Here is a 27,913-nt window from a genome sequence, read left to right as displayed (position 1 = left end):
TCAATGCACTTGCCTTGTTCTCCCTCCCCTTCACTCTGTATATTGCAACCACTAGTTTAATGCTTCTGTCAGATTTTGGCAAGATTCAAAAGCCTCACACAGATCCAAGAACACACAAATTTGCCTCTGAGACCATTTGTATACAATGCAGCTACTTTGGAGAAGGTCTCAGGATGTGGTTTGTTTTTATTTTGCCTGTCTTGATCTGGGACAAGGGCCTGGTCCTAGTCATCACTCTATTCCCACTGCTGAGAACGGAGCACGTATCAAGACACTCAAGACTCTGTTACAGAATAGCTGAATGTACACAGTTGTTCAGAGTTCTTTCCAAGCCCCAGGGGAAGCACATGGGCACTCCTGAGGACCGAGTTCACAAGGCCATTTCCCTGGTTAGGGACTGCTCCCTGCAGCCCCCCAACCTCCCTTCAATAAACATTCACTGAGCATCTGCTACTACGTGATAGGGATTAGAATAGTCTGAGGATACAACAAAAATCTACAACTGATGCTTTCTGAGAGGCTCACAACTTCAGGGAGGGAGGTGCACAAATACGTTAATGAATCATATACAAGGGCTACGTGAGCAAAGTGCTTTCAGAACAAAGAGGAGTAAGTTTGAAACGTACAGGGGAAAGGTTTCATGGAAGGGAATGTGGGAGCTGGCCTTGAAAGACCTCAGAGTAAAAGGGAGATGAGGGGATGTTCCACCACTACTAAGAGTCAACTCCATGGCAAGTTAGGGGAACAAGTGTTTAGGGCTTAAGGAATATGTATAAATCGAATGATGGGCAGTGGGGAAACCATCAAGAGTTTCTGAAAAGAAAAATGTTATAGTCAGATGTGTGTTTTAGAACCTGGGGGTACTACAGAGAGTAGACATGGAATTTTGCCCTGAGACTAACAACACGGGTAATGTTCCACTCTGTGATCTTTACCAGAAAATAGAATCTTAAACTGTAGCTCAGCTCTTATCAAAAGTTTTAAGAAACAATCTGCACAAATGACTATCAGGAGGAAATGCAGTCTATCCATTTTTTTCCAAATGGTCTAATTTTATCCCTGGATCAATACAGGCCTTCAATAAGACGGGTACTGGAATTATATTGATCTGAAATTTCCTCTGTGGAAAAGAAAGTTCTGTGGCTATGGACCTTTCCTAATTAACCTCAGTTTAAGCTTACAACTACAGTCTTATATAAATATACTCAATTTTTGGCAGAACTTTAAACTGCATATATCAGAAGAGTAAATACAAACTTAAATACCCTTTAGATGGCCTTTGAAACCAAACTTACCAATTAGGGCACCAGCACTAACTAACCTTAAGACAGAGCAAATGACAGAAAATTCTATTGTACTAAATATTTTGGTATGACAAGGTATTTTGTTTTTATCTTAGGATCAGGATGTTTTCAATTCAATTGGTGAGAATTGAAAGGGTAGCATTATAGCCTTCTTAAACAAAAATACCTTTAAATGTTTTAAAAAGTACACTGTTTAAAATTGGTTAAAAAAAACAAAAGCAAAGACCAGAAAGCATTTGTTCCTTACTTTAAAAGCTGAAACTCCATAAATATTTGACAATCTAGAAGAAAGAATTGTAGTCAAATCTTAATTTTAAACGGCCTTCTAGGCAAAGAATATGTTCTGTCTCAGCTTGCAGTTTTCAACATAGCCCTCCCTACATATAATAACATCTTTGCAATATGCCTGAAACCCAAGATTTGTGGTAACTCACTAAAAATCATCCTTAAACTATGTTATTTTCAATACTCTTTAATATTAATACATTATTTGAAAGAGGCACAACCTTACTTTTTTATCTCCTTGACCTATAGCCCTTAAGAACATGAGGCCTTACAGTGCTCCTGCAGTGAAACTTCTCAGGCTGAACACTTACGTGGAAAATTCCTTCTAATGATCCTTACAATGCAGCCCTAAGTAGGTTTAAGATGCAGTTCATTTGCTTTTATAGAAAGGCATTCACATGTTCCTTCATGATTCTGCAAGTAACTGTTTTTCAACAGTATAGGCACAAGCAAACATGTGACTGTGAATAAGTATCCCCTCTACAAGTCTGAACAGCTCATTTCCTCTCACATGAGCCAGCTTTTAATCCTCAAGTTTTATTGTACTAGCCATTTATGGAGAGATTCATTTACAGCTATGGTTTTTGGCCCACAAAGATGTTCAAACAGCTTATTACAAGTACTAAGGAGAATCACCTTAAAACTATGATCTTTTTCAGATGTTGGCCAGTAGCAACTCTTACCAACCTGTTAAGAAAGGGATCTGAGCTATTGGTCGTCATTGTTCTCAATTCCTGAGACATCCCAGGAGAAGATACTGGATTTTGAGTCCCACCATCCTGCTCCAGTGTTGGTAACTGGCTACGGAGAGCTAATTCCTAGAAAAAAAATCAACACAAATGAACAGAATCAATCTATTGATTAACAAAGTTATCGTTAGGTTTAAAGTAATAAACTTGTACGTATAAAGCTGAAGTATTAACATCTAAAAGTTAATGAGTTTCCCAATCAGAAGGACCAGGTTCTTCTATCCATTTCAAGTGATTAAACATTAAATTATATAAACTGAAAGTTTAATTAGTCTTATTAACCCCAAAACATATATACTTAACTACTTAGCTTCCTTTTGGTATTTTCCTTTTCTGGCAGACACTCCTAAATCCCTCCTTTGGGGTAGGATGGCAAGTCTGATCTTTACAAAAGAGAATTCTTCTTACAGTTTATTTTTACTCACCAACCCTCATATGGTTTTATATGTTTGGCACCAGTAATAAAAATAAAGTCAAAAGAACAAAATTTGGTGATTTACCAAGACACCAACACTCCTCACTGCCCTCCTGCATTGTTTTACACTTTGGTATCAAGTAACTCATTCTGACTTCAGGTTTTTCAATCTTGAACTGTCTTCGGGGGCATCCAACAATTTCTCAGCAAGATTCTACCTGGAAACTGAGCAAAAGCTATGGGCCATTACTACCCTGATCATTTCAGAAGGGCTGCCTCAACGTGCTTCCAAACATTCCAGGCCTCAGCTTTATATTTGCCTGGGGCTTCAAGGCTAGTTCACCTCACTCTGGCCAACTCTTACACCTTCATACCTCACCCCCTGCAGCCTTCCTGAGCCAAGCCTGCTCGCTGAGGCACACACCATCTCCAGCATCCTCACTCCCAGTCACCACTGGGTCCAGAAGCAGTGGAGATATTCTCTGAGCTCTGCACCACCACTTCTAGACTATGCAACAACCACTTCTTTTTACTCAGGTTTCTGCCTCCTAGATACCCCATCCTTTAAATGGGTTTCTTAACCGGAGGATCATGACAGAATGCAGAGGGTATGTGAACTTGGATGGAGAAAAAAATTTACATCTTTATTTTCATTAACCTATAACTAAAATCTAGCATTTTCTTCAATTATAAATATAGGCAACAAACAGTAGTATTTACTATACCTTTGACTTTTCATCAATAGAAAACATTTTCATATCATGCTCTAGTTGTTGCAAATGTATCATAATACCATTTATATTCATTACTATTTCAATATTATATTAAGACATGCCACTGTATCTTATTACTTATACATTACATAGATGATTCACTCAACATGAGTTCCTTGAATTTCTGTATTCCAGTGATCTTCATCCCTACCTACCTCAATCACCCACTTACACAGCCAAGACCTTGTTATTCCAAAACCAAACCTACCTCTACAATCTTTACTCATGTTTGGGACAATGATCATTGTTTCACTTCACTGCAACTGCATCTATCACCCGGGAACTGTCAACATCCATGCACAAAATCTATACAGTAATCTAATGCTGAAATTCCTGGCTCTCTAAATTACAATGATATTGACCACTTTACCATTGTATTTCAGTCATTAACTTCCTCGGTCACACCCTGAGCTGGTTTAGAAACTTCTTCCCCAGAAATCTTACATGTACTCATCCCGCTTTCTGGAACCGTATTTTTTCTTTCCATCCAGTTTCTTCTGCCTCCTACTATTCCAATCTATTGGCTCTCCTTCCCTACAAGTTTAAATGCAGGGCTGATCATTTTAAATACACATGATTACCTTTCAGATTCCTGATACACACATAATTTTATTTCAACACAGCAAATTCCAACCATGAATCAATATTAAAAATGTGCTTGCTTCATTTCTATACTGAGACTGCTAAGAAATGCTACAGAAAAATCATATAACTATCCAGACTGTTATAAACTAATAGTCTTTGGCCTTGGCTGGGCCCTCCTTAGTACCACTCATTGTTTTTTTGTTTTTTCTTGGGTCCTTGGTTACTTTTTTCTCACATTCTCATGATTACTACTCCAAATCTGGCACACTCTCTCAAGACCCTGTTGACTTAAGTGCTTTTCCTTTTTCAAGCTCTCTCGCATTTAAATAAGAACACTGAGGTCATCAGGAACAATCTGTTGTTTTCTGGATCCTCCTGTCATCTCTTCCTGCTCCCCCAAAGCCATCTTCATTCATCACCTTTATAACTTTTCTTCCAGTCTCAGAAAATGGATTCCCTCCCGCTGTCTCCTGTTCTAGGCCAACCCACACTCCTAGCAGCTTCTGGGGATCCATTTTACTTGTTTTCTCTATCTTCTATCTTTGATGTGCCCCTTGCCCCCATTTTCACCTTACAAAGTGAGAAGTGACTTTAAAACAAAGTGCACTCCCTGCAGGTCTTTAATATGAAATGTTTTCTCTGGTACCATGTCTTTCCATATACTCTTGACTAGAACACTTTTCTTTCTTATTATTTAAGACACCTTAACCTTTAACCTTCTCTACGTTAATTCTCCAGAATGATCCCATTTCCATCTTCGGATTGGATTAGATTAGACAGATAGATAATATGTCTTTCACACCCTGAGCATATGTATGTAACATGATCTTAGCACTTAACACATGATATTGTAATTATTTCTTCTCTGTCCCTTAAGGGCACAAAATGAATAAATGAATGACTATTTTGGAGCATAAAACAAGAGCTTCTAAATACTTTGAAGAATTTATGTTGCTATTAAAATATAAGGATGTTAAAAACAATAAATTTTATTTTACTTTAAAATATTTATTTATTTGGTTGGTTGGTTGGTTGCGCTGGGTCTTAGTTGCAGCATGCGTGTGGGATCTAGTTCCCTGACCAGGGATCAAACTCAGGACCCCTGCATTGGGAGCACGGAGTCCTATCCACCAAGGAAGCCCCCAAAGCAATAAATTTTAAAATGAATAAAATTATAGGCTCTGGATGAGGCTGATGCCTAGGGAATGTATGCTCATGTTTCTGTGTACCTAGTTTTGAACGTTGCAGCACAAAGCAAATACATCATTACTGAAATAACTTAATAAATTGGCTATAATTTTCATATTGTTTTTACAACTTTTATTTTACCCCTTTTGATGGTTTCCACTTTTTCAAGGTTTTATGAAGTTAAAGCTAATTGTTATGTGCAAAATCTCCATGTTCTCGCTACTTGGAATTCTGCCACATTGCTTGTTTGAAGCTATCAGATTTTTACTTTTTGCTGCGTTTAACAACTGAATTTCTACTGTCAGCAGACAGTAAAGAACCAACTATCCACATTTACAGTGAAAGGTAATTTAGAGATGTGAATAAGAAGGCCAATGTTTACAAGTTGCCTAAGAAGACAGCCAACCCCCTGAAAGGCTATGGAAATACTTCTCATCAAATCCATATTTGAGCCAGGACTAAGAGTAACTAACCTAGAGATTCATGTAAACTGAACTTGAAAGGAATAAGGGGAAAAAAGTGCCACTTTATTTACTGGTGGTGGTGGTAGGACGGTGTTAGCATTATCAACCAAATAGTGAAGAATACGGCATGAAAACAAACGTAATGTGGTAAGGCCAATGATATAAATAACATATACATAGATTATAGAACCCATATACCAGGTATGGATATTCAGCTCAGGTTTGAAACTTCTAGTTACAGGAAAAACAAACAAACAAAACAAAACCCCAACACCAACCAGGGTTGATTAGAAGTAATTTTTGAAGTATTATTGAGGTATAATTGATATATAATAACTTACACATACATCATCCAAAAATGGGTATATATTCTTACATAGCTCAGTATTTGCTAGAAACAAAATTACTTTAACTAAACTTGACTACTTGGTAGCTCCCTTCCCAGGGCATTCGTTCGTTCGTCCTTCCTTCCTTCCTTCCTTCCTTTCTTCTTCCTCCCTCCCTCCCTTTCTCCATCTCTTTCTTTTCTTTCCTTCTTTCTTTCCTTCCTTCCTTTCTTTTCTTATTAGTCATCCATTTTATACACATCAGTGTATATATGTCAATCCCAATTAATTCTTTTGTTAATATTTTCATCTGTGAACATAATTTATTTCACTGGGTTCAATAAGATGAAACATTTCTGTTGATATTTTAAGGAGACTGTCAAAAATTGGGGAGGAAAACCATATGTATTTTGTAGGAAAACAGGCCAACTTCCCCCTCCCCTTAACATATATCAATAAGTTCAGAGTTCAACTGAATATAAAAACAATAACATCCACTTCCACATAAACACACACACATGCATGCATGCACACACACCCCCACATAGAGATGTGGAAATCTGCGAAAGTATCCTACTCCATGCTTTACCTAGTCAGACTTTGAAGGAGAGTGAATGTGGAGTCAGAACTAACTGAAAGAGCTCCTCCCTAAGCTGTCCTGCTGCCAGTGAGGAATAGTTAAATCATGGGTTTCATTGTGAGTAAGCTTTGTAATTCCTTGTATCCTTAGCCAAGGATTGTAAATGTGAAAGTGAACACACTGCATAAAATTAATAATTTTAGAAGTAAAATATTTAAAATTTGTTTCAGAGTTGTACAGAGTTTTGGCCAGTGATTTTAGAGAAAAATAATTAATATGAATAAGTATGAAATGAATTTAAATAATCTGAATTTTTTAATCAAAAATATTTCATATAAACTTTCTCCATTATATGCATTTAAAAATAATTCCTGGGCTTCCCTGGTGGCGCAGTGGGTGAGTGTCCGTCTGCCGATGCAGGGGACACGGGGTCATGCCCTGGTTCGGGAAGATCCCACATGCCGCGGAGCGGCTAGGCCCGTGAGCCATGGCCGGTAAGCCTGCGCTCCGCAACGGAAAAGGCCACAACGGTGAGAGGCCCATGTACCACAAAAAAAAAAAAAAAAAAAAAAAATCCTCTATATATCTACATGTACCTATGTAGAATAAACCCATTCTGTTGCAATAAATTAATTTTGTCAAAACACATTTTGGATGAATATGAACATCATTTTGTAATTGAGTAAATCTGGCATAGCTGTTTTAAAAATCAGCCTTGGGACATAATTGGATTGTCTACAAAAACTGATTTCAGTTGAAACACTTCATGTTGAAAGTTATGTCTATCTCTAAGGAGTTTTTTATCCTGAACAAATGTCTAATATTAGAATACTGAGCTAAAAATACAAGTTCGTTAAGCTTCTCTTTTTCCCAAAGGTAGTCAGAATAAACAGTTTGACAGACTTTCAAAAATGGAGAAGTAAGCAAGTTATAGGAAATTCAGCCAAAATTTATCATGCTTCTGTATTTCAAAGGTCAAACAGTTCTTTTAGAGTATTTGACTTTTTCTAAAGGAAGCAAATATTTTTAGCTCATTTTCTTCTGTAATAATACAAAAATGTGGTGGCTTTTCCCATTGAGCTTGTAAATCTTAGCTAATCTGGGACGCATGTGGAGTCAGAGCTATCTGCAACTGTAAGTAAAACTGATGGTCCCAGCTTGGTCTGGAGGGAACTTTCCAGGATGGTTTATAAAGGAAAACATGATTTGCCTGGTTCACATAGTGGACTTTTATGGACTCAGGATCCAGCCATGAGCCATTGGTCCTTTTTGTATTTCCCTTCTCTCATTTAAATAGGAGTATCATTTCTCATAGGGTAAAAAAGATACTTTAAGATAATATATATCTGGTAGTAAAGTATTTTGGCTCCATATAAAACTGATGCTTTGGTTCACATCATTTAGAAAAATAAGGAGAAAGGCAGTAGAAGAAGTCAGTAGTCTGGAAACATTTAGAATATCTCTAGGTTATTAAATTCTTTAGAGTATCCAAGAGACATGGAAGCATATGTCTACACAAGTCAAAATTTAGAAACAAGTCAAATATCTATCAGTAGGTGAACAGATAAACAATTGTAGTATATCCCTACAATGGAATACTACTTAGCAATAAAAAGGAACGAACTATAAATACAACATGAATGAATCTCAAAATAATCATGCTAAGGTGAAAAAGTTATGATTCCATTTATAGAAAATTCTGTAAAGCTAATGTCAACTTTACTTTCTTAAAGCAATTTTATCTTCAGCAAATACTATGTAAGAGTGTTTCATTTCTGGATAATATACGGCACACAAATGAAGGTCCCCCCTCTCCAACCTAATCAATTTATTTAAGGTAGGTTAGTTTAGCGAACTAGAAATCCAAATTTAGAAATGAAGAATAACTCTGAAAATACACATCTTTTAAACAGTTTGTCTTAGTAACAGCAGTTTATGTCAACAATTTTAAAAACAAACAAACAAAAAGCCATTTCTTCCAACTGTTCAAGATAGGTCTTGCCATACCCCATTTTCCAACACAGCTTTAAACATTCACAGAATATTTAATTATGTTGGAAGTTATTAAAACATTTAGCCAATGTTTAGAATGCTTTTTGTTTTTTAATATTTGTGCCATTTGCCAAAGTATCTTCAACTTCAGAACAACCTTTTTGACTAAAAACATGTGTATCTATGATTCAAATTCATAGAATGATTCACAGAATCATTAGAATCTATGATTTATTCAGTATTAGGACTTCAAAAAGAAGAGAGATAAACTTGGAAAAGGTATTAATTGGATTCTGAAAAAGCTTTTCTAGTATCTGCTAACATAAAAGAGTTTGGAGGGAAAAAAAAAGCCAAAACTTTGCTATTATTAAATTCAGAAAAAAAAAAAAACTGTGGTGATTATTTTCACATGGCTCTGAACAGGGGTCCTGTACTATTTTGCTCTATTTGACTAAAACTATGGACATCTGAATCTCTTCACCATTTCGGGCTAACAGTGTAGTACAATATCCTCAACATTAATACTGTGGGTTTTATCCAGCATTAACCCAGTAACTGACCCTGGTGTGTATTTATTACTGTCCATAGGAATGGCGACTACACAATATTCATTAGTTGCAAAAAATTTATAGCTATAATTTCTATGAAGAGTAAAGCAATTATTTGCTCAGAGATAAGCTATCTATACACAGCAGTCTTGTTTCTATTTTCTGGGTCGTTTCAAGCATTCTGATGAGGGCACTTGGGGATGCGTTTTGACCTAGGCCTTATGAAGGAAATGGAGAATCTTTATCAGTAAAAGGGAAGGGGAAAAGTCAGGTACTCCTTATGGGGAAAAGCTCATGAGTGGAATCATGGCAACAAGACAGAGGAGTGCACTTGGCTGAAGGAAGGTAATTGGCTTAACCAGAATTGAGAGAGAGAAAGAAGGCTACTGACCACAGACCACAAATCAGCTAGGTTGCAGAGTTTAGGCTTGATCTCATAGGTATTAGGGAACCGCAGGTACTAAGAACCACATTCTTAAGCATAAGAGAAGGTAAAAACATTCACACTCAGGGGGAACTATCTTTCCTCAAAATGTTAGTTTCAAAAGACTTTGAAACAGAAGCTGGGATGCATTCCTAACCCACTCTCTCAAAGGTCTCCCTCCAGTCACAGAGGAGAAACTGATGTATTAGTAAGAGTTATACAGAGAAAATTGAGCATTCCATACATGTTCAATCTCATGGAGCAAAGACGATGTTTATACTTTTAAAAAGTGTTTTTTTTCTTCTGAGACCAGAAATTGCTTTAGAAAGAAAAATAGTGAATAATCAAAATGAAATTTAAAAATTTAAAGCTCTATGAGGACAAATTTTTCTAAAATTCTGCCAACAAACCCTAACAAATTAAGGCAATAGTTTCCATTTTTAACTAAGAAAATATACTAACCCCTTTAAAGTTGTCTCAATTTTTCAGAATTTTGTATTAACCTCACCCATACTGACAGTAGTTTATAAGACCAGGAAATTCTACAACAGACAGGTTTTGTTAATCCTATGCAGAAGTACTTAAGGATAGCTTTTGAAACAAGTAATTTGTGAACATTCTGAAGTCTGGTACCTTCCCACAGCAAATGTGGTATATAATTACAAAACAATGCCACTGGTTTCATGTTGCTTGTTAACTTATCTGCACTGATTTCTATTAGAAAAGTAAAAACAAACAACAAACAGAACCCAACCCCCCCACAGCACTGAACAGGAGTGCCTTGCGCTCAAGTATTGAATGGATCCATCCCTTTTTCTTCATTATTCCTGTTTTTTGAGACTGGAAAGCTCTTTCTGGCTTTCTTGATTATCCTGGTAACCTTATTTAGAGGCATCTTCACTTAAGATATGACCCTTCTTTGTGGAATCTTTCCTGGCACCTACCTTAAGATAATCTAGAAAATATGTAGGATGAGAAAAACACAGATACTTGCTTGATACAAATACAACCATATTCTGGGTATTTGAGCAACTCCAAATTTAGCCCTATACTGGAATTTCATACATTTTCACAATTGTGCCAGGTAAATACATTGACAACTGAATCTTATATGACAAGGCAGTATTTTATTATCCACATATGCAAAGTTAAATTTAAAAAACCTTTTATAAAACCTATCTCTTTCAGGTTTTCTGCTCTGGCTTAGACAAATCTAAGGAATCAACTCTGTAATTTTAATACCATACAAATTTAATAGAAATTCAATTTACAAACCTTAACTTTTCTGAAGCTTTACTACTAAAAGAAGTATCTAAAAACTCCTGATAATTTTAATGAGCAACTGTTTACACTTATACTGATGTAAGAAATAAAGACCTGAAGGTATTTAATTACTTATCAAATTTAAAGTTTAAGATCTTAGTAGGAAAAAATAAAAAGGAAACAATTTCAAAACACTTTAACATGGAGAACCTTTTGCTTGATTCCGAATCTCATTTGAATTAATTTTTGCTCCTATGTTTCTACTTCATTTATTACAAATAAAAGAAACACTTCAGAGAAAAAGCAAGGAAAAATGTCTTCACTTTATATAAAGATCCAATGCTACAGTGCTCTTCCCAGTCAAATGTGGTATTAGAGGTCCTCATTGTAAGAATGTCTGCTCTGCTTTAGCAAAGATGACGTTCATTAGTTATTCCCTGGATTTCCTGATTAAAGGAGGCATTTATGAGAGGGACAATGAATAGAGTTTTTCCTCTCACAAAGTAAACTGGTCTCTATGAAGATTCTATCTGGTGCTCCAAATGGACCAGTTAACAGTATCTAAAATGAGTGGAGTTCTGCCAATTCCCACACTTCCACAGCTCATTCTAACACAATGCACTTGTTAGCCTAGTGCAGAAGAGCTCCACAGAATATGAGGTGTTTCATGGTTGCTTCTGGCAATCTGAGAAAAGTGCAATAATCCCCCAGCTCCTAATTCCTTCAAATCTGTGAACCCTGAACAAACAGAATCTCTTTGGTTTCAAGAATGAGATTCTTTCCATGAGTCAGATAAGTGCCTATGTTATAGAAGGAAAAAATGGCCACAATCTTTCCATCTAAATAAGGTACCTTCACAACCAGTGTTCCTTTGGGTTCACCAGGGAGGAATGTTGATAAAAGCCAACAAAGAAACCCAAAACAGTACTCAGGTAGATCCTTTGCTCTTCTGATAATTTTAATATTCTTTCTTTGGAGTGTTCACTAAAAGAAACTTTTCCTTTCCTCGTAGTATGATTATAATTCTTAATAAGATTTCCTAAAGTAGCCTACCCAAGTAAATAACCTGTACTACCTTTGTTACTGTTCAAATTATTAACCTCTATAAATCATTGTAAGTACTATTTTAGGCTATGCAAATAAAAAATCAGGCACACTTCAAGGCTGACAGGGTGTATATACTACATATCAAATGTGGGGAAAAAAAAGACCTCGACGGAGTTTTGAATACTACTCTGGGAGGAGTGGGGAGGGAGCAGATAGTGTAAACTTTCTGGGAACAGCAATGTTAACTGAAGTATCATGGTAGAAAGATGCCTCAAAGTTACTCTGGGCTAATCTTCAGTGAGGACAGGCCCCTGGAGCACAAGTTTTTCTCTTTCCTAATTTAATATCTGTTTTCAATGCTAAAACATCAGATAAGAGCCTACCTGACATTTTGGAGAATTTGCTGTGCTGGGATTGATATTCCGCATTGCCTAAGAGTGAAAAATAAGATGGATAAAAATTACTTTAAGCCACATGGTTTGGCTGTGTAGGCTGACTTACAAATTGTATCCAGACATATCACCATAGCACAGAATTCCCAAGCTAGCCCAAGAAGAAGCAGACTGAGGACAGGAGCCAACGGAGTCGCCACATAACAAATGGAAACCTCAGAAGTGTTAAACAGCATTGAGGATAGGACAGTAAGACTTTAGGTGTCAGGGTTCAAATAAAACTGGATATTGGTCAGGTAGGTTCTTTACTTCTGAATATTAGATGAAGCAGGAAAAATATAATTTGATGCTTCAGTGAGAAGAGAAACTATCAATGGAAGAAGTTCACAGGCAGCCAAAAGGCTTAAGATATACTGAATTTATACTGATTGCTAAAAAACAAAACCAAAAAATCTTAGAAAACACACCATTAGTATAAGAATAGAGCAGATCTGTCACTTCAACAAAAGAAAAGACAACACAGTAGGTGGTAAAGAAGAAATAAAGAAGTTACCTTTAAAGGAAACTATTCTGTCTAGGACCCATCACCCAGAGTAAGAGTGAGAATAAGATTTAGAAAAATTCTTTAGAATGAAGAATTTTATAAGTAGCAGCATTTTGCCCATTGGGCGGGAAGGGGGTGGGGGAGAGCTGATCTACGGCAACAACAAAATGATGGATGGCCCATTCCCAGACTTTAACCTTTCTTATTAATAAGGTTTCTTTTTGTTTGGTAGTCTTTAATTCATATGTGAAATTATATACGCATACGCCATCTAGTACTCAGTAACAACAAAATGAAAACAGTCTGCGTAAAACATACCCTTAAATTGCTTTATTTCTTCTAAGAGCTATATAACTATAATTTTGATGGTGCTACCTTGTTCCGATGATAAAGTTTTATTTAAATGAAAAATATCTTTCCTTTATAGTAATATGTTAAAAAGTCCATCAGAGATACATTAATCTTGTTAATGTGCTTCCTTTCTCTACCTTCTTAAAGGCGGATGAGGGAATATTTCTTTCAAGACCACTTCTTGACATCATATGCTGGCATCATCTTTCTTACTCACTTTGGTGCCAACCACACTAGAATTACACTGGCAGGTTACTGATAGCACAAACAGTTTAAAGGTGTGCCTGTCTGGGATTCCATGGCTTAGTTTAATTCTTAGGTACTAGTTCTTCAAATCCCAAATCTGAGTTCAAAGACTGTATCAAGTTCATGTATTTCCATTAACACGTGACACTATTAAAATATAACACTCATGAAAAAAAGTACCTTGTTCAAATGTCTGCATCCTGACTACAAAAATGGAGAGTATAATGATATTTTTAATGCCTATACTTAGTATGCTATGACTTAGGTGAGGAAAAATAGTACAGATATGTATATTTCACGTTCGCAAACAGAGAGAATGTCTCTGGGGGAAAAAAAAAAAATACAGGAAACTGATAGCTACTTACAACCAGAAAAGAGAACTAGAGAAATGGAAAAGGAGATTTCATTTTCACTGTACGTTTACCTTTTGTACACTTTCAAAATCACATCATGTTTATTATCCAAAATATTTACATAAAAATTTAAAAATATACTGCTTTGAGAAGATCACACTCCCAAAATCTGAACTTAGATTTTATCACTCTGAAATAAGATAAAGTAAAAATTCATTTTGAGATGAGGGATTATATATTCTTATAGCACATAAAGACCAACAGTATTTCTGAAAGAAAACTGATAAAAATGGTCGTAAAGTTTTCCAGCTCTCTAACGTTAGAAACTACCCATCCCAACATGAAAAAATATCCATAAGTAGATAATTTTAAAGCACTGTGGGATCTTCTAAACTTGGGATAGCCTGTATTGTTTTAAATAAAACATCTTAGATTCAGCAATACTGAAACATTTATCATTTGAGAAATATCATATTGTGTATTCCCCTAGACAAATAATTCATTTAAAGTAAAAGATGTTTCTCCCCAAGTGATGTCCCAGAGTTTCCCCCTTAGTGAAATCCTCAGATATATAGTAGTCTGCAATTCCATGTACAGACATACCTCATCTTATTGCACTTTGCAGACACTGCAATTTTTGTTTTTAAACATACTGAAGGTTTGTGGCAACCCTGTGTCTAGCAAGTCTATCAGAGCCATTTTTCCAACAACATTTGCTCACTTCATGCCTCGGTGTCACATTTTGGTAATTCTCACAATATTTCAGTCTTTTTCATTGTTATTATATTTGTTATGGTGATCTGTGATCAGTGATCTTTGATGTTACTATTACAAAAAGATGACTCACTGAAGGCTCACATGATGGTTAATATTGTTTAACAATCAAGTATTTTAAAATTAAGGTATTTAATTTTACATTAAATTTATTTAAATTTACATTAAATTTTACAATAAACAATTTACATTGTTTATTTTAAGACAATGCTATTGCACACTTAATAGACTACAGTACGGTGTAAACATTAACTTTCATATGCAACGGGAAACCAAAAAATTCATGTGATTCACTTTATTGTAATACTTGCTTTATTGTGGTGGTCTGGAACTGACCGGCAATATCTCCGAGGTATGCCTGTATATTTGAGGAAAAGCACCCTTGCTTCCTTCGATTTTTGCTTGACTGCAATGAATACGACCAAAACATCTCTTTGTGATACAGGTTTACAAGTTATAGCCTATGTGATCAAAGGCCAGTTAAGAAACTAGAAACTAAGATGAAAGCTGGACAGAATGTTTCTGTGTCACTCTAGTTTCAGAGAAACAACATTCTTCTGTAACTAATAAATGTCAAAATGAAACACACCCAACTTTATGTAGGAAAACAAAACCCCAAGAGTGGAAGGCTGGTCTCTAACCTGTGGCCTCACCTGCCGAAGCAGTTCTTGCTGCTTCAGTCGCAGTCTCTCTTTCTCCATCTGCAACTGCTGCAGCCGCATCTGTTGCTGCTGGTTGGAATTGCCACCACCCATGACTCCTCCCTGAGGGCTCTGGGGGGCCAGGGGTGGTGGCTGTTTCACTGGAGCACTCTGACTGATTCTCTGGTTCATGGCTGAAATGAAACAGAAGATCTATCCTAAAAAACTAGCAAGAAAAAGGATATTTAGTTATTCAAAAGCAACTGGGGATATTCAACATAGCCTTTTCTGTAGTAACACTAGAAATAACCTAAAAATCCACCAATAGTACAATGGTTACATTAATTTATTATTATTGTAGTCATCCTCGTCATTATCCTAGGATGCAAGGCAGCCATAAGAGAAAAGAAACAAGTAACTCTAATAGGCAGTGACATGGAACAGTCTAAGACATACTAAGTTAAAAGCATAGTACAGAATAGATAGTATTAAAAAAAAAGGGGACAGGTGGAACATATATTACATGCATATCCAGAGAATCGGAACTGAAGGACAGCCAAGAAGCAATTAACATCTGTTGGTTCTGGACCTGGGGAGCTAGATGACTAGAGGACCGAGTTCAAGAGAGACATTTTTTATAACTTTTCAAGTTTGAATAATGTGAATATATTGCTTATTATAAAATATAATATATATTTAACTTAAAATAAATCTCTCAAAGTAACTGAGACAAAGCATCCTAAGCATTAAAGCTCATCAAGATTATTAATCTTTAAATATAACTCTAATAAATCAAGTAGATTAAATGATCTGATGCATGCTCATAATAAATTAAGCCTACAAGAATCTGGATGGGACTTCCCTGATGGTGCAGTGGTTAAGAATCCGCCTGCCAATGCAGGGAACACAGGTTCGAGCCCTGGTCCGGGAAGATCCCACATGCCGCAGAGCAACTAAGCCCGTGTGCCACAACTACTGAGCCTGCGCTCTAGAGCCCATGAGCCACAACTACTGAGCCCGTGAGCCACAACTGCTGAAGCCACGTGCCTAGAGCCCATGCTCTGCAACAAGAGAAGCCACTGCAAGGAGATGTCCGTGCACCACAACGAAGAGTAGCCCCCGCTCGCTGCAACTAGAGAAAGCCTGAGCACAGCAACGAGGACCCAATGCAGCAATCAATCAATCAATAAAAAAAAAAAAAAAAAAAAAAGAATCGGCCTGACAATGCAGGAACATGGGTTTGATCCCTGGTCCGGGAAGATTCCACATGCTGTGGAGTAACTAAGCCCGTGCTCCACAACTACTGAGCCTGCGCTCTAGAGCCCGCGAGCCACAACTACTGAATCTCGTGTGTCTCGAGCCTGTGTTCTGCAACAAGAGAAGCCACCGCAATGAGAAGCCTGTGCACTGCAATGAAGAGTAGCCCCTGCTCACTGCAACTAGAGAAAGCCTGCACACAGCAAGGAAGACCCAATGCAGCCAAAAATAAATAAATAAACAAACAAATAAATTTATTTAAAAAAAAGAATCTGGATGGCATAGATTGGTCTCATTCAACAGCTCAGGTAGTCATTGTTATTTTTTTAGTTGAACATAGAATATACCATTTGACAATTAGAAACAGACTGGATTCCTACACTAGTGAATTTCTCTCACTGATACAACATTGACCAAACTGTGGATTGTGGTAACCTTGGTGAACAGATGGAAGTTTTATTATGTGAAAATGGCAATAAGAATGATGTATCACCTTTTCAGACACATATTCAACATTTTAAGGTGAAATTTCAGGTCACTGTTTCTACTAAATGTTTAATACACACTGACCAAAGAAAACCTCTGGCCCAAATGACTTCACAAACACTCGAGGAAGAAATAATACTAATCTTATAAAACCTTTTCCAGAGAACAGCAAAGAAGGAAACTCCACAACACCTTTGAGACCAGCATAACCCTAATACCTTACAAGGACATTAAAACAAAGAAAAATTACAGATCACGTTCTCTAATGAACCTTGCTACCAAAATCTGAAATGACATTCACTGACAGCTCTCATGACATACTGGCTCCCAGCCAAGTGGCAAACTCCTTCTGGTGATTTTTCACGTGTCCTCTGTTGAAGGCACAGAGGCTGCTTGGTAAATGCCAACTCTTCTTGGAGGCTACTTGACCAAACCTCCCCAGCCTTCCCCAGAGTCTGCCATGTGCATTAAGAATCATCTTCCTTCAGGGCACTGCCCTGGGACATTTGTTTACTGACATTTCTCACATGACTGTAATTTTTTATTTACAAATTTGCATCTGCTCTTAGACTGGAGTGCCACAGGAGTGCGGAGAGTATCCTAATTGTATATATATTCTCAGTGCCTAGTCCAGCATCTTTGCACAAAACTTGTGCTGAAAAAAAACACTGTAATGTTTCTAAGTCAGTTAAGTATTCACTGACGCAGATATTTAACTATTTAATATATGATAATATAGAAATCCTACCAATTTCCCCTTAGACTGACCAACTCTTCCATGAGACTGCATAACATTGATATAGAACCAAGGATATTAGAAGAAAGGAAAATTACAGACCAACTCTCTCCTAGCATGCCTTAGTTCAAGTCAACCTACTGAGATAGTTATATAAGGTGATGGTATTTTTGTTTTTACTCTTCCCCTCAATTTTTTCTGTATTTCTTTTTCTAATTTCTTGAGTTGAACTTACTTAGTTTAAGTCTTTTCTTAGAGCACTTAAGTCAATAAATTTACCTTTAAGTACAGTATTTCCTGCATGTCATACAGTTGAAATAGTACGTAAAATTCATGATTGTTCTACCCCAAATATCTGTAATTTCTATTGTGATTTCCATTTAACTCATGAGTTACTAAGGAGTACACTTTTATGCTCTCAAGCATACATTTAAATTTTTAAAAATAATTTCCATAAACAAATAGAGAAGCAGAAAAAATAATACAGATGATGAATCCTCATGTAGTCATCATCCGGGTTCCCAATGATCAATACATAACCAATTTTGTTTTACATCTATTCTCATCGACTTTTCCCTCAATTATTTTCAAGCAAATAATACAGCATTTCATCCATAAATAATCACAATATGTATCATTCGGGTTTTTGCTTAGATTCTTAGATCTTATAACTATATTTTCTGTCTAATGCTGAAAAATTTGCTTCCAATAACATTAATATGTACTATCCTTCTATACATATGCAAGTATTTCAAAATAACATACGACCGATTATTAAAGTTATGATCAATAAAATGATTATTAAAAGTCTGGTCCTTAAGATATTTCATTAGGTGTATCCAGCCAAATCACTGTGGTTAAGTGTCATCTGAAATAATTCTTTTCTGTGTGACTCGGCCAACTCAATATACAGGCTCACTTGTGGCGATATGCTTCTGAATTTCAGACACTGGCTTTACTTGCCACTCCCCACTGCTCCTAGCAGTTTGTTTATTCCGTTTATAAAAATCAAAGCAAACACACAGATATGGTAGCATACTTCTTAGATATACGGTGGCATACTCTTAATACTTAACTTCATTTTGCCTTTTTGCTAATAACATATCCTTGAGACTACTCCAAAGCAGTATATAGAGGTTCCCCCCCGCCATTTTCTTTTAAAAATAGCATAGTATTTCATTCAACTAATTTCCTATTAGGTACCACAGTTTTAATTATAACCTATATGTTTAATAGCTGGTAGAGCAAGCCATATTTTTTTTGAAGCTAACTTTTTATTATTGGGATCTAATTTTATTGCTTTGTGGTTAAAAGAATCTGGTCTGTATACTGATTCTTGAAATTTGTGACTTGACATGTGGTCAGTCGTTGCTTTTGTACCAGGTCAGGGGCAGACGGCTACACGCCTGGCTTTCACCATTGAGAGTGTTTCATGTATCTCTGTCTTTGTTCTTAACACTTTGAGTTCCTGATATCCTGACTGGCTGACTGGTCCCTAGCCCTGCCCTTGCTCACTGCTTTGTGTGGTTTTGTTTTCTGACCAGCAGAGACTTTTTCTAAATTTATGATCCCAGTTAAGTCTTTCTGGTTATCTCTTTTAAATGTTTTGTCTGGCATAGCAGAGAAGGGATGTCAAAAAAAACATGACTCGCTGCTTCATATTGTTCAAAGCCTTATTAATCTCTTTTATGACCAAAAACAAAAACACCCCACATTTATAAAATGTCTTTACAAAGAATAAATGGCTAAAACCTTAATAATTACGGTTTATAGTTAGTATTTTACAGGGGAATGGGTAGAAAAAAAGCCAAAAAATTTTAATGGCTAAGATTTGCCAATCAATAACCTCATTTAATACAATTGCTTATACTTTCCTGTCACCAACATTATTAGATGCACAATTGACAGGCCTCATAGTATGATATAAAAAATATGGCCTTTAGAGTCAAACAAACCATGATTAGAGTTGGGCACACCAGTTCGTGGTTCATCTAATCCTCAGTTTCCTCAGCTATACCTGCAGACATTAACATCACCCTTTTGGATCACTGTGGGGCTTATAAGTAATATGTAAAGCATCTATTATAGTCCTGGAATACAACAGATGCTCCAAAAATGTTAGCCTCCTCCCTTTTCCGAATAGTTCTTTCTAAACTTTAAGATTACCAGTCCTGCAGATAATCATCTTGGCTTGAATTCCCATACCTTCCCTCCCCCGTCCTTCCACTTCACCATGCCACTCACTGTTTCTAAGTATTCTATGATTCATAAAGATATGCATATTTATCTTTCCTGTAAGATCTAAACAGAAAAAAATAGGTGGGGGAGTTTGAGCCTTAGCTTAACCTCCCTAGGGATCCTTCTCTTTTGGTGAACATGTTCTTGGCATTCCCATAGGGCACTCCCTCAACATATTTATTTTCCCAAAGAGATGTTTTCTTACGTTGTGCTATGTCAAGTTCAATCATATGAGTTAAATATGAATTGGGGGACTGATCTGAGTATCTATCACATATGGTGACCATCTCACAAACTGAGGCCTAGTGCAAACAACTACTGGGGAAAAAATGTTTTCCATTCCAAGCAGTTAAATAAATTAAAAAATTTAAAAAACTGCTAGGAAATAACCCATTAGTAAGTGTTGAAATGATAAAATATGATTGATTTCAAAACAGATTCTACAGCTATACAGTGTTAAATATTTCATCTATTAAGAAACATTTTTAAAAAAGCTCTTGAGCTTTCCATACTGATTTTTATTAAGTAATATAGCATTTAACAAATTAATGTAAATATTCCTTGTGAAAACTAATTGGACAATAACAGTATTGTATGAAAATAAACAGGTAAATATCCTCTGCTTCCCACCAGTTTCTCAGAATTAGATACCATTAGCAGTAATCATTAATGACAGTGACCACTGCTGATGGCACACTCAATTGGTTGGGAAAGTCTTTTTCAAATCTAAGCTTATCTGACTATTAAAAACCACAGAAAGGGAAAAATAAGCGTATCAAAAGATGGAGTAAGAACTCCACAGAATTAAACAGAAATTTGCACAAATTATGCAATAGAAATAGTCTCTCTGGCTAATAATGGTGAGCACTTTTGGTTGTGTTTACCTAAATGCTGTTACCTATGGATACAAGCAGTGCTACAAGCTTCCATATAAAGAGCTCACTTAAATGACCAATTCAAACAACCGAGTTTATCTACAGAAGCTGGGATTTCTTCTCTTCAGAAGCATCCTGTTCTTTACTTTCTGACTATCTCAAGCATTTCAACAAAGCACAGAGCAGTGCACCCACATGGGGTGCAGCAGAGACCTCACAAGCAGGCAAGAAACAAAACAAGCTTTGTTTCTTGGGGGAAGGGGGCAGGGCAGCTAAAAAAGAAAAGAACTGCATTACCACCTTCTTCCCCTCCATGACCAACTACCAAAATCTCAATGTTTCCAGTTTTAACAAAATTTCTAAAAGGTAAAGGAGAAAACAAATCCCTAAAATATGACAAATTTTTTTTTAAAATGCTACATTTTAAATTCAGCCTTTGCTGCCTGAACTATGAAATAGTAACTGTTTCAAGTTTTTCTTAACCGATCAGTCCTGACAGCTTTATGGTAGCAAATCATACACTCAGCAATTACTGAAAAAGAAGAGACGACCTTCTCAAAAACAAAGGAGGTCATCACCACGGGTTCTTTCCAGATTTTATTCTGAACATCTGAATTTTCAAACTTCACACAAATTTTAGATTTGCATAATTTGTATCTTCAACCTTGGAATATTACAAAGTACTACAGATGTGGTAATCAATCGTAGACTTCGAGATAATAAATTCAATCCTAGTAACCTCATTAAGTGTAAATTTAAAATCAGAAAATTATTTTGAGCTTTTAAAATAATAACTCACATCAAATCTCCCACAACACAAGAAAGCACCTTTTTACTTTGTCTAATATTTTATCAAGTTTCAGATATTACATGGTTACATGTTAGAATGGCTATATTAGTTTGCTTATAACATTTAGAAACAAATTTTAGGTTTTTCCCCCATACCTACAAGGGTACTTAAGACTGTAAAATTAAAAGAAATGAATGCTTTTCTAAAAACACAAACTAACAGGCCAACTCTGTCAGTCTTAAAACAGTAAAAACAAAACACAAAACACCCACTGCTAACTAAGTCTTTCAATATGACCTAGGGGATTGAATTGTCTACAAAAAGTTGCTACTAACTGGCACAAAAATTTATGTATTTAAATACAAAATGATGGTTTTTTCAGTGAAAATTACTTACTATTTGATTCACACTGAAAATCTGTCTCTTACAAAAGGAGCAAAAGGCCAGGGTCCTTATCTCATGACTGAATATAACTTTTTTTTTTTTTTTTTTTTGAATATAACTTTTTATTATCAATATGCAAAAGACATCTCCCAACACTCAATTAAGCTACACCTAAATGATAACACCATGCCCAGGAATGACTTTTTAAAAAAAGTTATACTGAGATATTTCACCCCTTTAGTAATTTTAATATATTCATAGAATTGTATAACCATCACCACTATCTAATTTCAGAACACTTTCATCATCCCCAAAAGAAACCCTGTATCCTTTAGCAGTACACATCCTATTGCCCCTCCCCCAGTCCCTGGTAACCATTAATCTACTTTGTTTCTTTGGATTTGTCATATATATGGAATATATATGACATGTCATATATATGGAATCAATTTTGTGACTGGCTTGTTTCACTTAATATATTTTCCAGATTCATCCATGTTACAGTATGTACCAGCATTTTATTCCTTTTTATTGCCAAATAATATTCCACTGTACAGATATACTACATTTTGTTAGTCTGTTAATCAACTGATGGATATCTGTGTTATTTTCACTTTTTGTTTATTATGAATCATGTGGCTACAAACATACAAATGTGCAGGTTTTTGTGTGGACATGTGGTTTCCTTTTTTGGGCAATATATATCTAGGAATGGAATTGCTAGGTCATATGGTAACTATATGTTTAACTTTTTGAGGAACTGCCAAACTGTTTTCTAAAGTGGCTGCATCATTTTTCAATCACATCAGAAATGTATGAGGGGATCCAACTGCTCCATATTCTGGTCAACACTTGTTAATGCCTGTCTTTCATTTTAGCCATCTTACTGAGAATAAAGTGGCATCTCATTGTGGTTTTGCTTTGTATGATGTGGTTACAGTTAACCTCCCCTAAAACTCTACCCCAGGTCTTACCATAAGCAAAATAATCTCTCCCTCCCACACTCTGTACTTCTCTCCCTCACCAAACATCAACTTCCAGGCCCCCCAACCTGGGTTAAAGTATTTTAATCTTTAAACTGTTCAAAAATACCAATAACACCTTTTTTTAGGTCAATTCAACACTGTCTTCCTTCAACCACCTATCAAAAGTCTGGCATGAAAATTTATTATAATGGTATTTTTCAAACAATACAATTGAGAATGGAGCTTAAAAAACATTCAACAGAACATTTTCTCCTCATCACCTCATTAAGCAGTTTGGGGCAGGATACAGGAGTTGCTAAATGAGGTGAGGAGAAGGGAGAAAGCGGTCTAACTAGCCTTCGGCTCTCTCTGTCCACCGGATATAACTGTGTTTTTTCCCTCTACTATGAAAATAAAGTTTAAAGGCTAGTTTGGAGAGAAAGTACAGATAATGAAACTATTAGTCTAAAGAGAAGGGGAATAACATTTTAAAATCTACCTGCCATCATGAATTCATGTTAATGAGCAAATAGTTCCATTAACAGCTTTATTCCTAATTACATATAATGTATTACTATTAATCCTCTTTCGCTAGGGGAATTTATAATTTAGAAGAGATGAATCCGAGTTCTGACTGATAAGCACAAAAACTGGCCCTTTTACATAGTGTAGAGCTTGACTGGCTTTTTCTTACCTTTTAATGTCCCTCACAGCACCTTATTTATGATCCCTCACTGTACTTAACACATTTTGTAATAATTATTTATTTTGTAGCTGACAACCCCATGCATGCCTGCTAGCATAGCACCTGGTACATAACTGGCATTCATCAGTTGAATGAGTAAATAAATACTCAAATAGTTTCTATCCCTAGTTAGTAGGATGCTAATTAGTAATACACAGGAGAATCTCCAAGCTGAAGCAAGTCCAGAATGAGTTCTGAAGCAACCTCAGCAACCAAGGTAGCAGAACAACAGGAGTATAAAACAAAGCAAAGAATATGAACCACTCCTCTTCTAAATCATTCCAATTTATTTCAGCAGAAATCTATTTATTTGACTCTTCCCTCAAGAAGTCTATAATCTCTTTTTCTGTTTCTTATAACTGAGTCTCTGGGTTGTCACAAAAAGTGACATCACCAAATGGCTCTCTTCTCCAGCACATTTTATGAGATATTTGCTATTAATGCAGAGTTGATACAAATATGACTTGAAACATAGTTTCCTTTTAAAAATGAATTAAGTTTTCTTGTGTTTGATGTGAGGGGCTTTAGTAACACAAATAAACCATTAATTTAAATTATCATTCAGTGACTTTAAGTTTTAAAATTCTATATGAAAAACTCATTATGTAAACAAAGAAAAATATTTCTTCACTGTATAATTATTTGTATCATTGAACCATCATCAAGTAGAAACTACATATTAATTTAACTTCATTAACGTATGTCTATTCACCCTTGGCAAGTAGGAGAGACTGCTTACCATGATTGATAAACTATTTTGACACCATCCTCCTGACTGTAACATAAAAAAAAAAAAAACCTAAAACTGCAAACCTCTAATATTGAACTAATTTTGATATTCTATAACCTTACGTATTAAAATGTTCATTTCGGCTAGTGTTTGTTTTTTAAGTAAAACAAAAAAAAAATGTAGTGAGGGCAACAATTAGTAACAATCTCCAACAGTATGTTTTAAATAGGACTTCACTAAGCACATGGCCTAGAAGTATACTTCAAATCAGCTTACATCAGGCTCCTAACATGGTAACTTTATGAGAGTTCTAAATTTTAGAAACAAAGCATACTAAAAATGCATCATCTTTAAGGCAGTTTAAACTCCTATATATGTCAGAGCTGATAGCGCAGACAAAACTTAACTATTCCATCTAGCGCTGCCCATCCCCCATCAGATTTGTTTGCCTGGGCATACCCACCATGTGATAAGGCTTATCTTTAAAGGTTGAAAGATTTCCTGGTCTCCTCTTCAAAAGTAATTCCCAGCTGTGACCAGAGGGCCAAAAGCTAAACTTAAGTGGTGCAATAAATAGTTCAAAAATATCTCTGAAAGCTCAGTGCACTCAAATCCATAAAGCTATTGAGAAGTAACCTTAAGCAAGGATCCAAAACAGTCACTGAAGAATTCATAATCTAGCATATTATATTAAATTAATTAAGGACTGGAAATATTCTTAAAAGCATCTAGTATATGAGTCCAATTAAGTCAAGAGAAGTCAGGTATCTTTCTGAATGAGTTGGTTACACTGTTGATACCAGAAGAACTTGGGTCTCTTGATTCCCAATTGAATAGGTAAATTTTTCTATGACACAATTTAATTCATTTGAATTCACATGTAGAAAAGAGGATGCTAGCTAACTTCTACTAATGGATTTTTGAAGGGTGTATAAAATGTCAGGTCAGAGCAATGTCATAACTATTTTTCTCACTGGATAATGTGCATTTAAAAACTACATTGAGTATCACATTTAAAGAGGCATCCAGAGAAGGGAAGTCTTAATGCATTAAAAAAAAACAAAACTCAGAACTCTTAATGCATAAAAAAACTGGAGAAACCACAGTTAAAAGAGAACACTCTGGGATTAGAAATGTATTCACAAATTTGAAGGGAAGTAAATTTCTGAGTAATAAAGGGACACATATTTTCTGGTCATTAGAACCTTCCTTAAATAGAATGGACTGCCTTGTAACGGGGTAAGCTCCTAGTCAAGGGAAAGGGAAAGGTCAAAGGTGAGGTTGGAAGGTAATCTCTTAAGGATATGGTAGAGGTGAGGCATGATAATTCATCTAGATGGCTTCACTTCTGTAATTAGAAACTCATTACCTTTGGGTAATTTCCTTAAGATGAGTCACAATACAGTATATAAGTAAATGCTTCAACCATTGTCATCTTCCTCCCTCTGAAATTTCCATGTGTTAGTATTGGTGACCTAGGTGTGCTTTTGAAAAGATTAACTGCATGTAATCTAAATTTCTTTAAAATTCTGGGTGTCAAAAGATCAAGTCCAGATTCTAGTTCTGTCACTCAACTATATAACCGTGGGTAGTCACAATTTCCCTAGATCTCAGAGAAACTCAGATTTGGGGCAAAATCCCTACCTCTACCAGTTATTTTATTTTATTTTTTTTATTGTGGTACGCGGGCCTCTCACTGTTGTGGCCTCTCCCGTTGCGGAGCACAGGCTCCGGATGCGCAGGCTCAGCAGCCATGGCTCACGGGCCCAGCCGCTCTGCGGCATGTGGGATCTTCCCGGACCGGGGCACGAACCCGTGTCCCCTGCATCGGCAGGCGGACTCTCAACCACTGCGCCACCAGGGAAGCCCTCTACCAGTTATTTTTCAAAAAATATATGTTGGTGGCTTGGGGAGTCACAAGGACTGGGTGGCACTACGGCATTTAGTGGGCAACCGTCAGGGATGTTGAACGTTCTTCAGTGCCCAGGATACACCCTCCCTCCTCCTTTGAGAAATGTTGATTAGAAGAATTACAAATTCCTTTTCAGGGCCAAATTTTATGAGGTTTATTTGTTTTAAGAAGTTTTAGTTAGCAACAGCTCTATTTACCTAAAACACACTGAAACATCTTTTCCTCCCTACCCTAAGTAGTTAATAATATAATTCACAACCAAATACTGACATTTTAGGATCACCAGGCGAGATTTAAAAGAGGGTAAGGAGGGCTTCCCTGGTGGCGCAGTGGTTGAGAGTCCGCCTGCTGAGGCAGGGCACACGGGTTCGTGCCCCGGTTCAGGAAGATCCCACATGTCGCGGAGCGGCTGGGCCCGTGAGCCGTGGCCGCTGAACCTGTGGGAGAGGCCACAACAGTAAGAGGCCCGCGTACCGCAAAAAAAAAAAAAAAAAAAAAAAAGAGGGTAAGGAAAACAAAACAAAAAAACCAAAGAACTTGTTTTTAATGCACGAATATAAAGAGACTTGCTTCAATAAAATTCAAATGATTTGATGTTGGTATTCTAGCTACCCAAGACTCCATTAATGGAGTTACAGATTTAGTTTCTACAGCCTTTAGTGCTTTTTCCTACCTCTACCAGAACTGGCTTAGGTACATTTAGGTACATTTTCATCAAAAGTAAAATATTACTTATAACAGCTATCAGAAATATTTAGTCTTCAAGGAAAAAGGTTAATGAATGTCTAAACAGTTAAAAAATTTAACAGACCTTTAATTATTGATGCAAAATATTTAACTTTGATAAGAAAGATGTGAACAACTTTTGGCTTTTGACTTAATAGCAAGTTTTGGGAAACTTTGAAACCAAGGACCAAAATCAACACCTAGGTTTTAATTAGCTGTGACATTTCCATGCACAGAATTTCTATGCACAGAATTATTGATAGTAATTATAAAGGATATTCTGAATTCGCCAACTAGGTTGTTTATTACCTCCTTTAAGTCTCAAAAGATACACCTTTTAATCCAAATCTCTAGTTCCAGTTCTAGTTCTGTTTATTTTATTTACACCCAACGTGTTTTTAATCCCAGTGGTCCCATCAGCACTTATTTCCAGAAACACAGATTCTAACACTACTTATTATGTCCTTTTATATAAACAGGGACAACAACATTACATAAAAGATCAGTTCATTGACCATTAATATTCTGGAATAGAGTTTTCATTCTGAAAAACAGGAATTATAATTTTTGTGTATGTTTTCATTAGGGCTTTTACTGGAAAATATTCAAATGGCTATTATTATATAAAACAATAAATAATTTTACAACATACAAGAAAATATTTAAACCTGAGACTCTTCATGTTTGCAAGTATAAAATCTCTAGGAAAAAGAGTGTTAATAAGAAATAATTTAATGACCTGCATAATACTCAAGCATCAACTTTCTTTAATACAGTGTGAAAACATTCCTAATATGATTCCTTAAAAACAAACAAAAGCCCTCC

General features: G+C 36.0%; 1 protein-coding gene across 8 annotated transcripts in view; it reads right to left on the bottom strand.

Moving 5' to 3' along the window:
* The window catches only part of YAP1 (Yes1 associated transcriptional regulator), a 107,701-nt gene that overhangs the window by 6,893 nt on the left and 72,895 nt on the right, over positions 1–27,913 (bottom strand). For 2 of the 8 annotated variants that reach the window (XM_067750812.1, XM_067750813.1), the window contains exons 5-7: positions 15,245–15,438; positions 12,327–12,374; positions 2,277–2,407 (exon numbers count right to left, since the gene is read on the bottom strand). In XM_067750812.1, coding sequence (XP_067606913.1) covers positions 2,277–2,407; positions 12,327–12,374; positions 15,245–15,438 — 373 coding nt within the window. The remainder of the gene's footprint in view (positions 1–2,276; positions 2,408–12,326; positions 12,375–15,244; positions 15,439–27,913) is intronic. The other 6 variants (XM_067750815.1, XM_067750816.1, XM_067750817.1 and 3 more) reach the window with 3 other exon arrangements.

The sequence above is a fragment of the Pseudorca crassidens genome, chromosome 9, assembly GCF_039906515.1.
Source record: "Pseudorca crassidens isolate mPseCra1 chromosome 9, mPseCra1.hap1, whole genome shotgun sequence".
In the NCBI taxonomy this organism is placed as follows: Eukaryota; Metazoa; Chordata; class Mammalia; order Artiodactyla; family Delphinidae; genus Pseudorca; species Pseudorca crassidens.
Note: the sequence above shows the minus strand (reverse complement) of the source record. Positions and strands in the feature narration are given on the sequence as shown.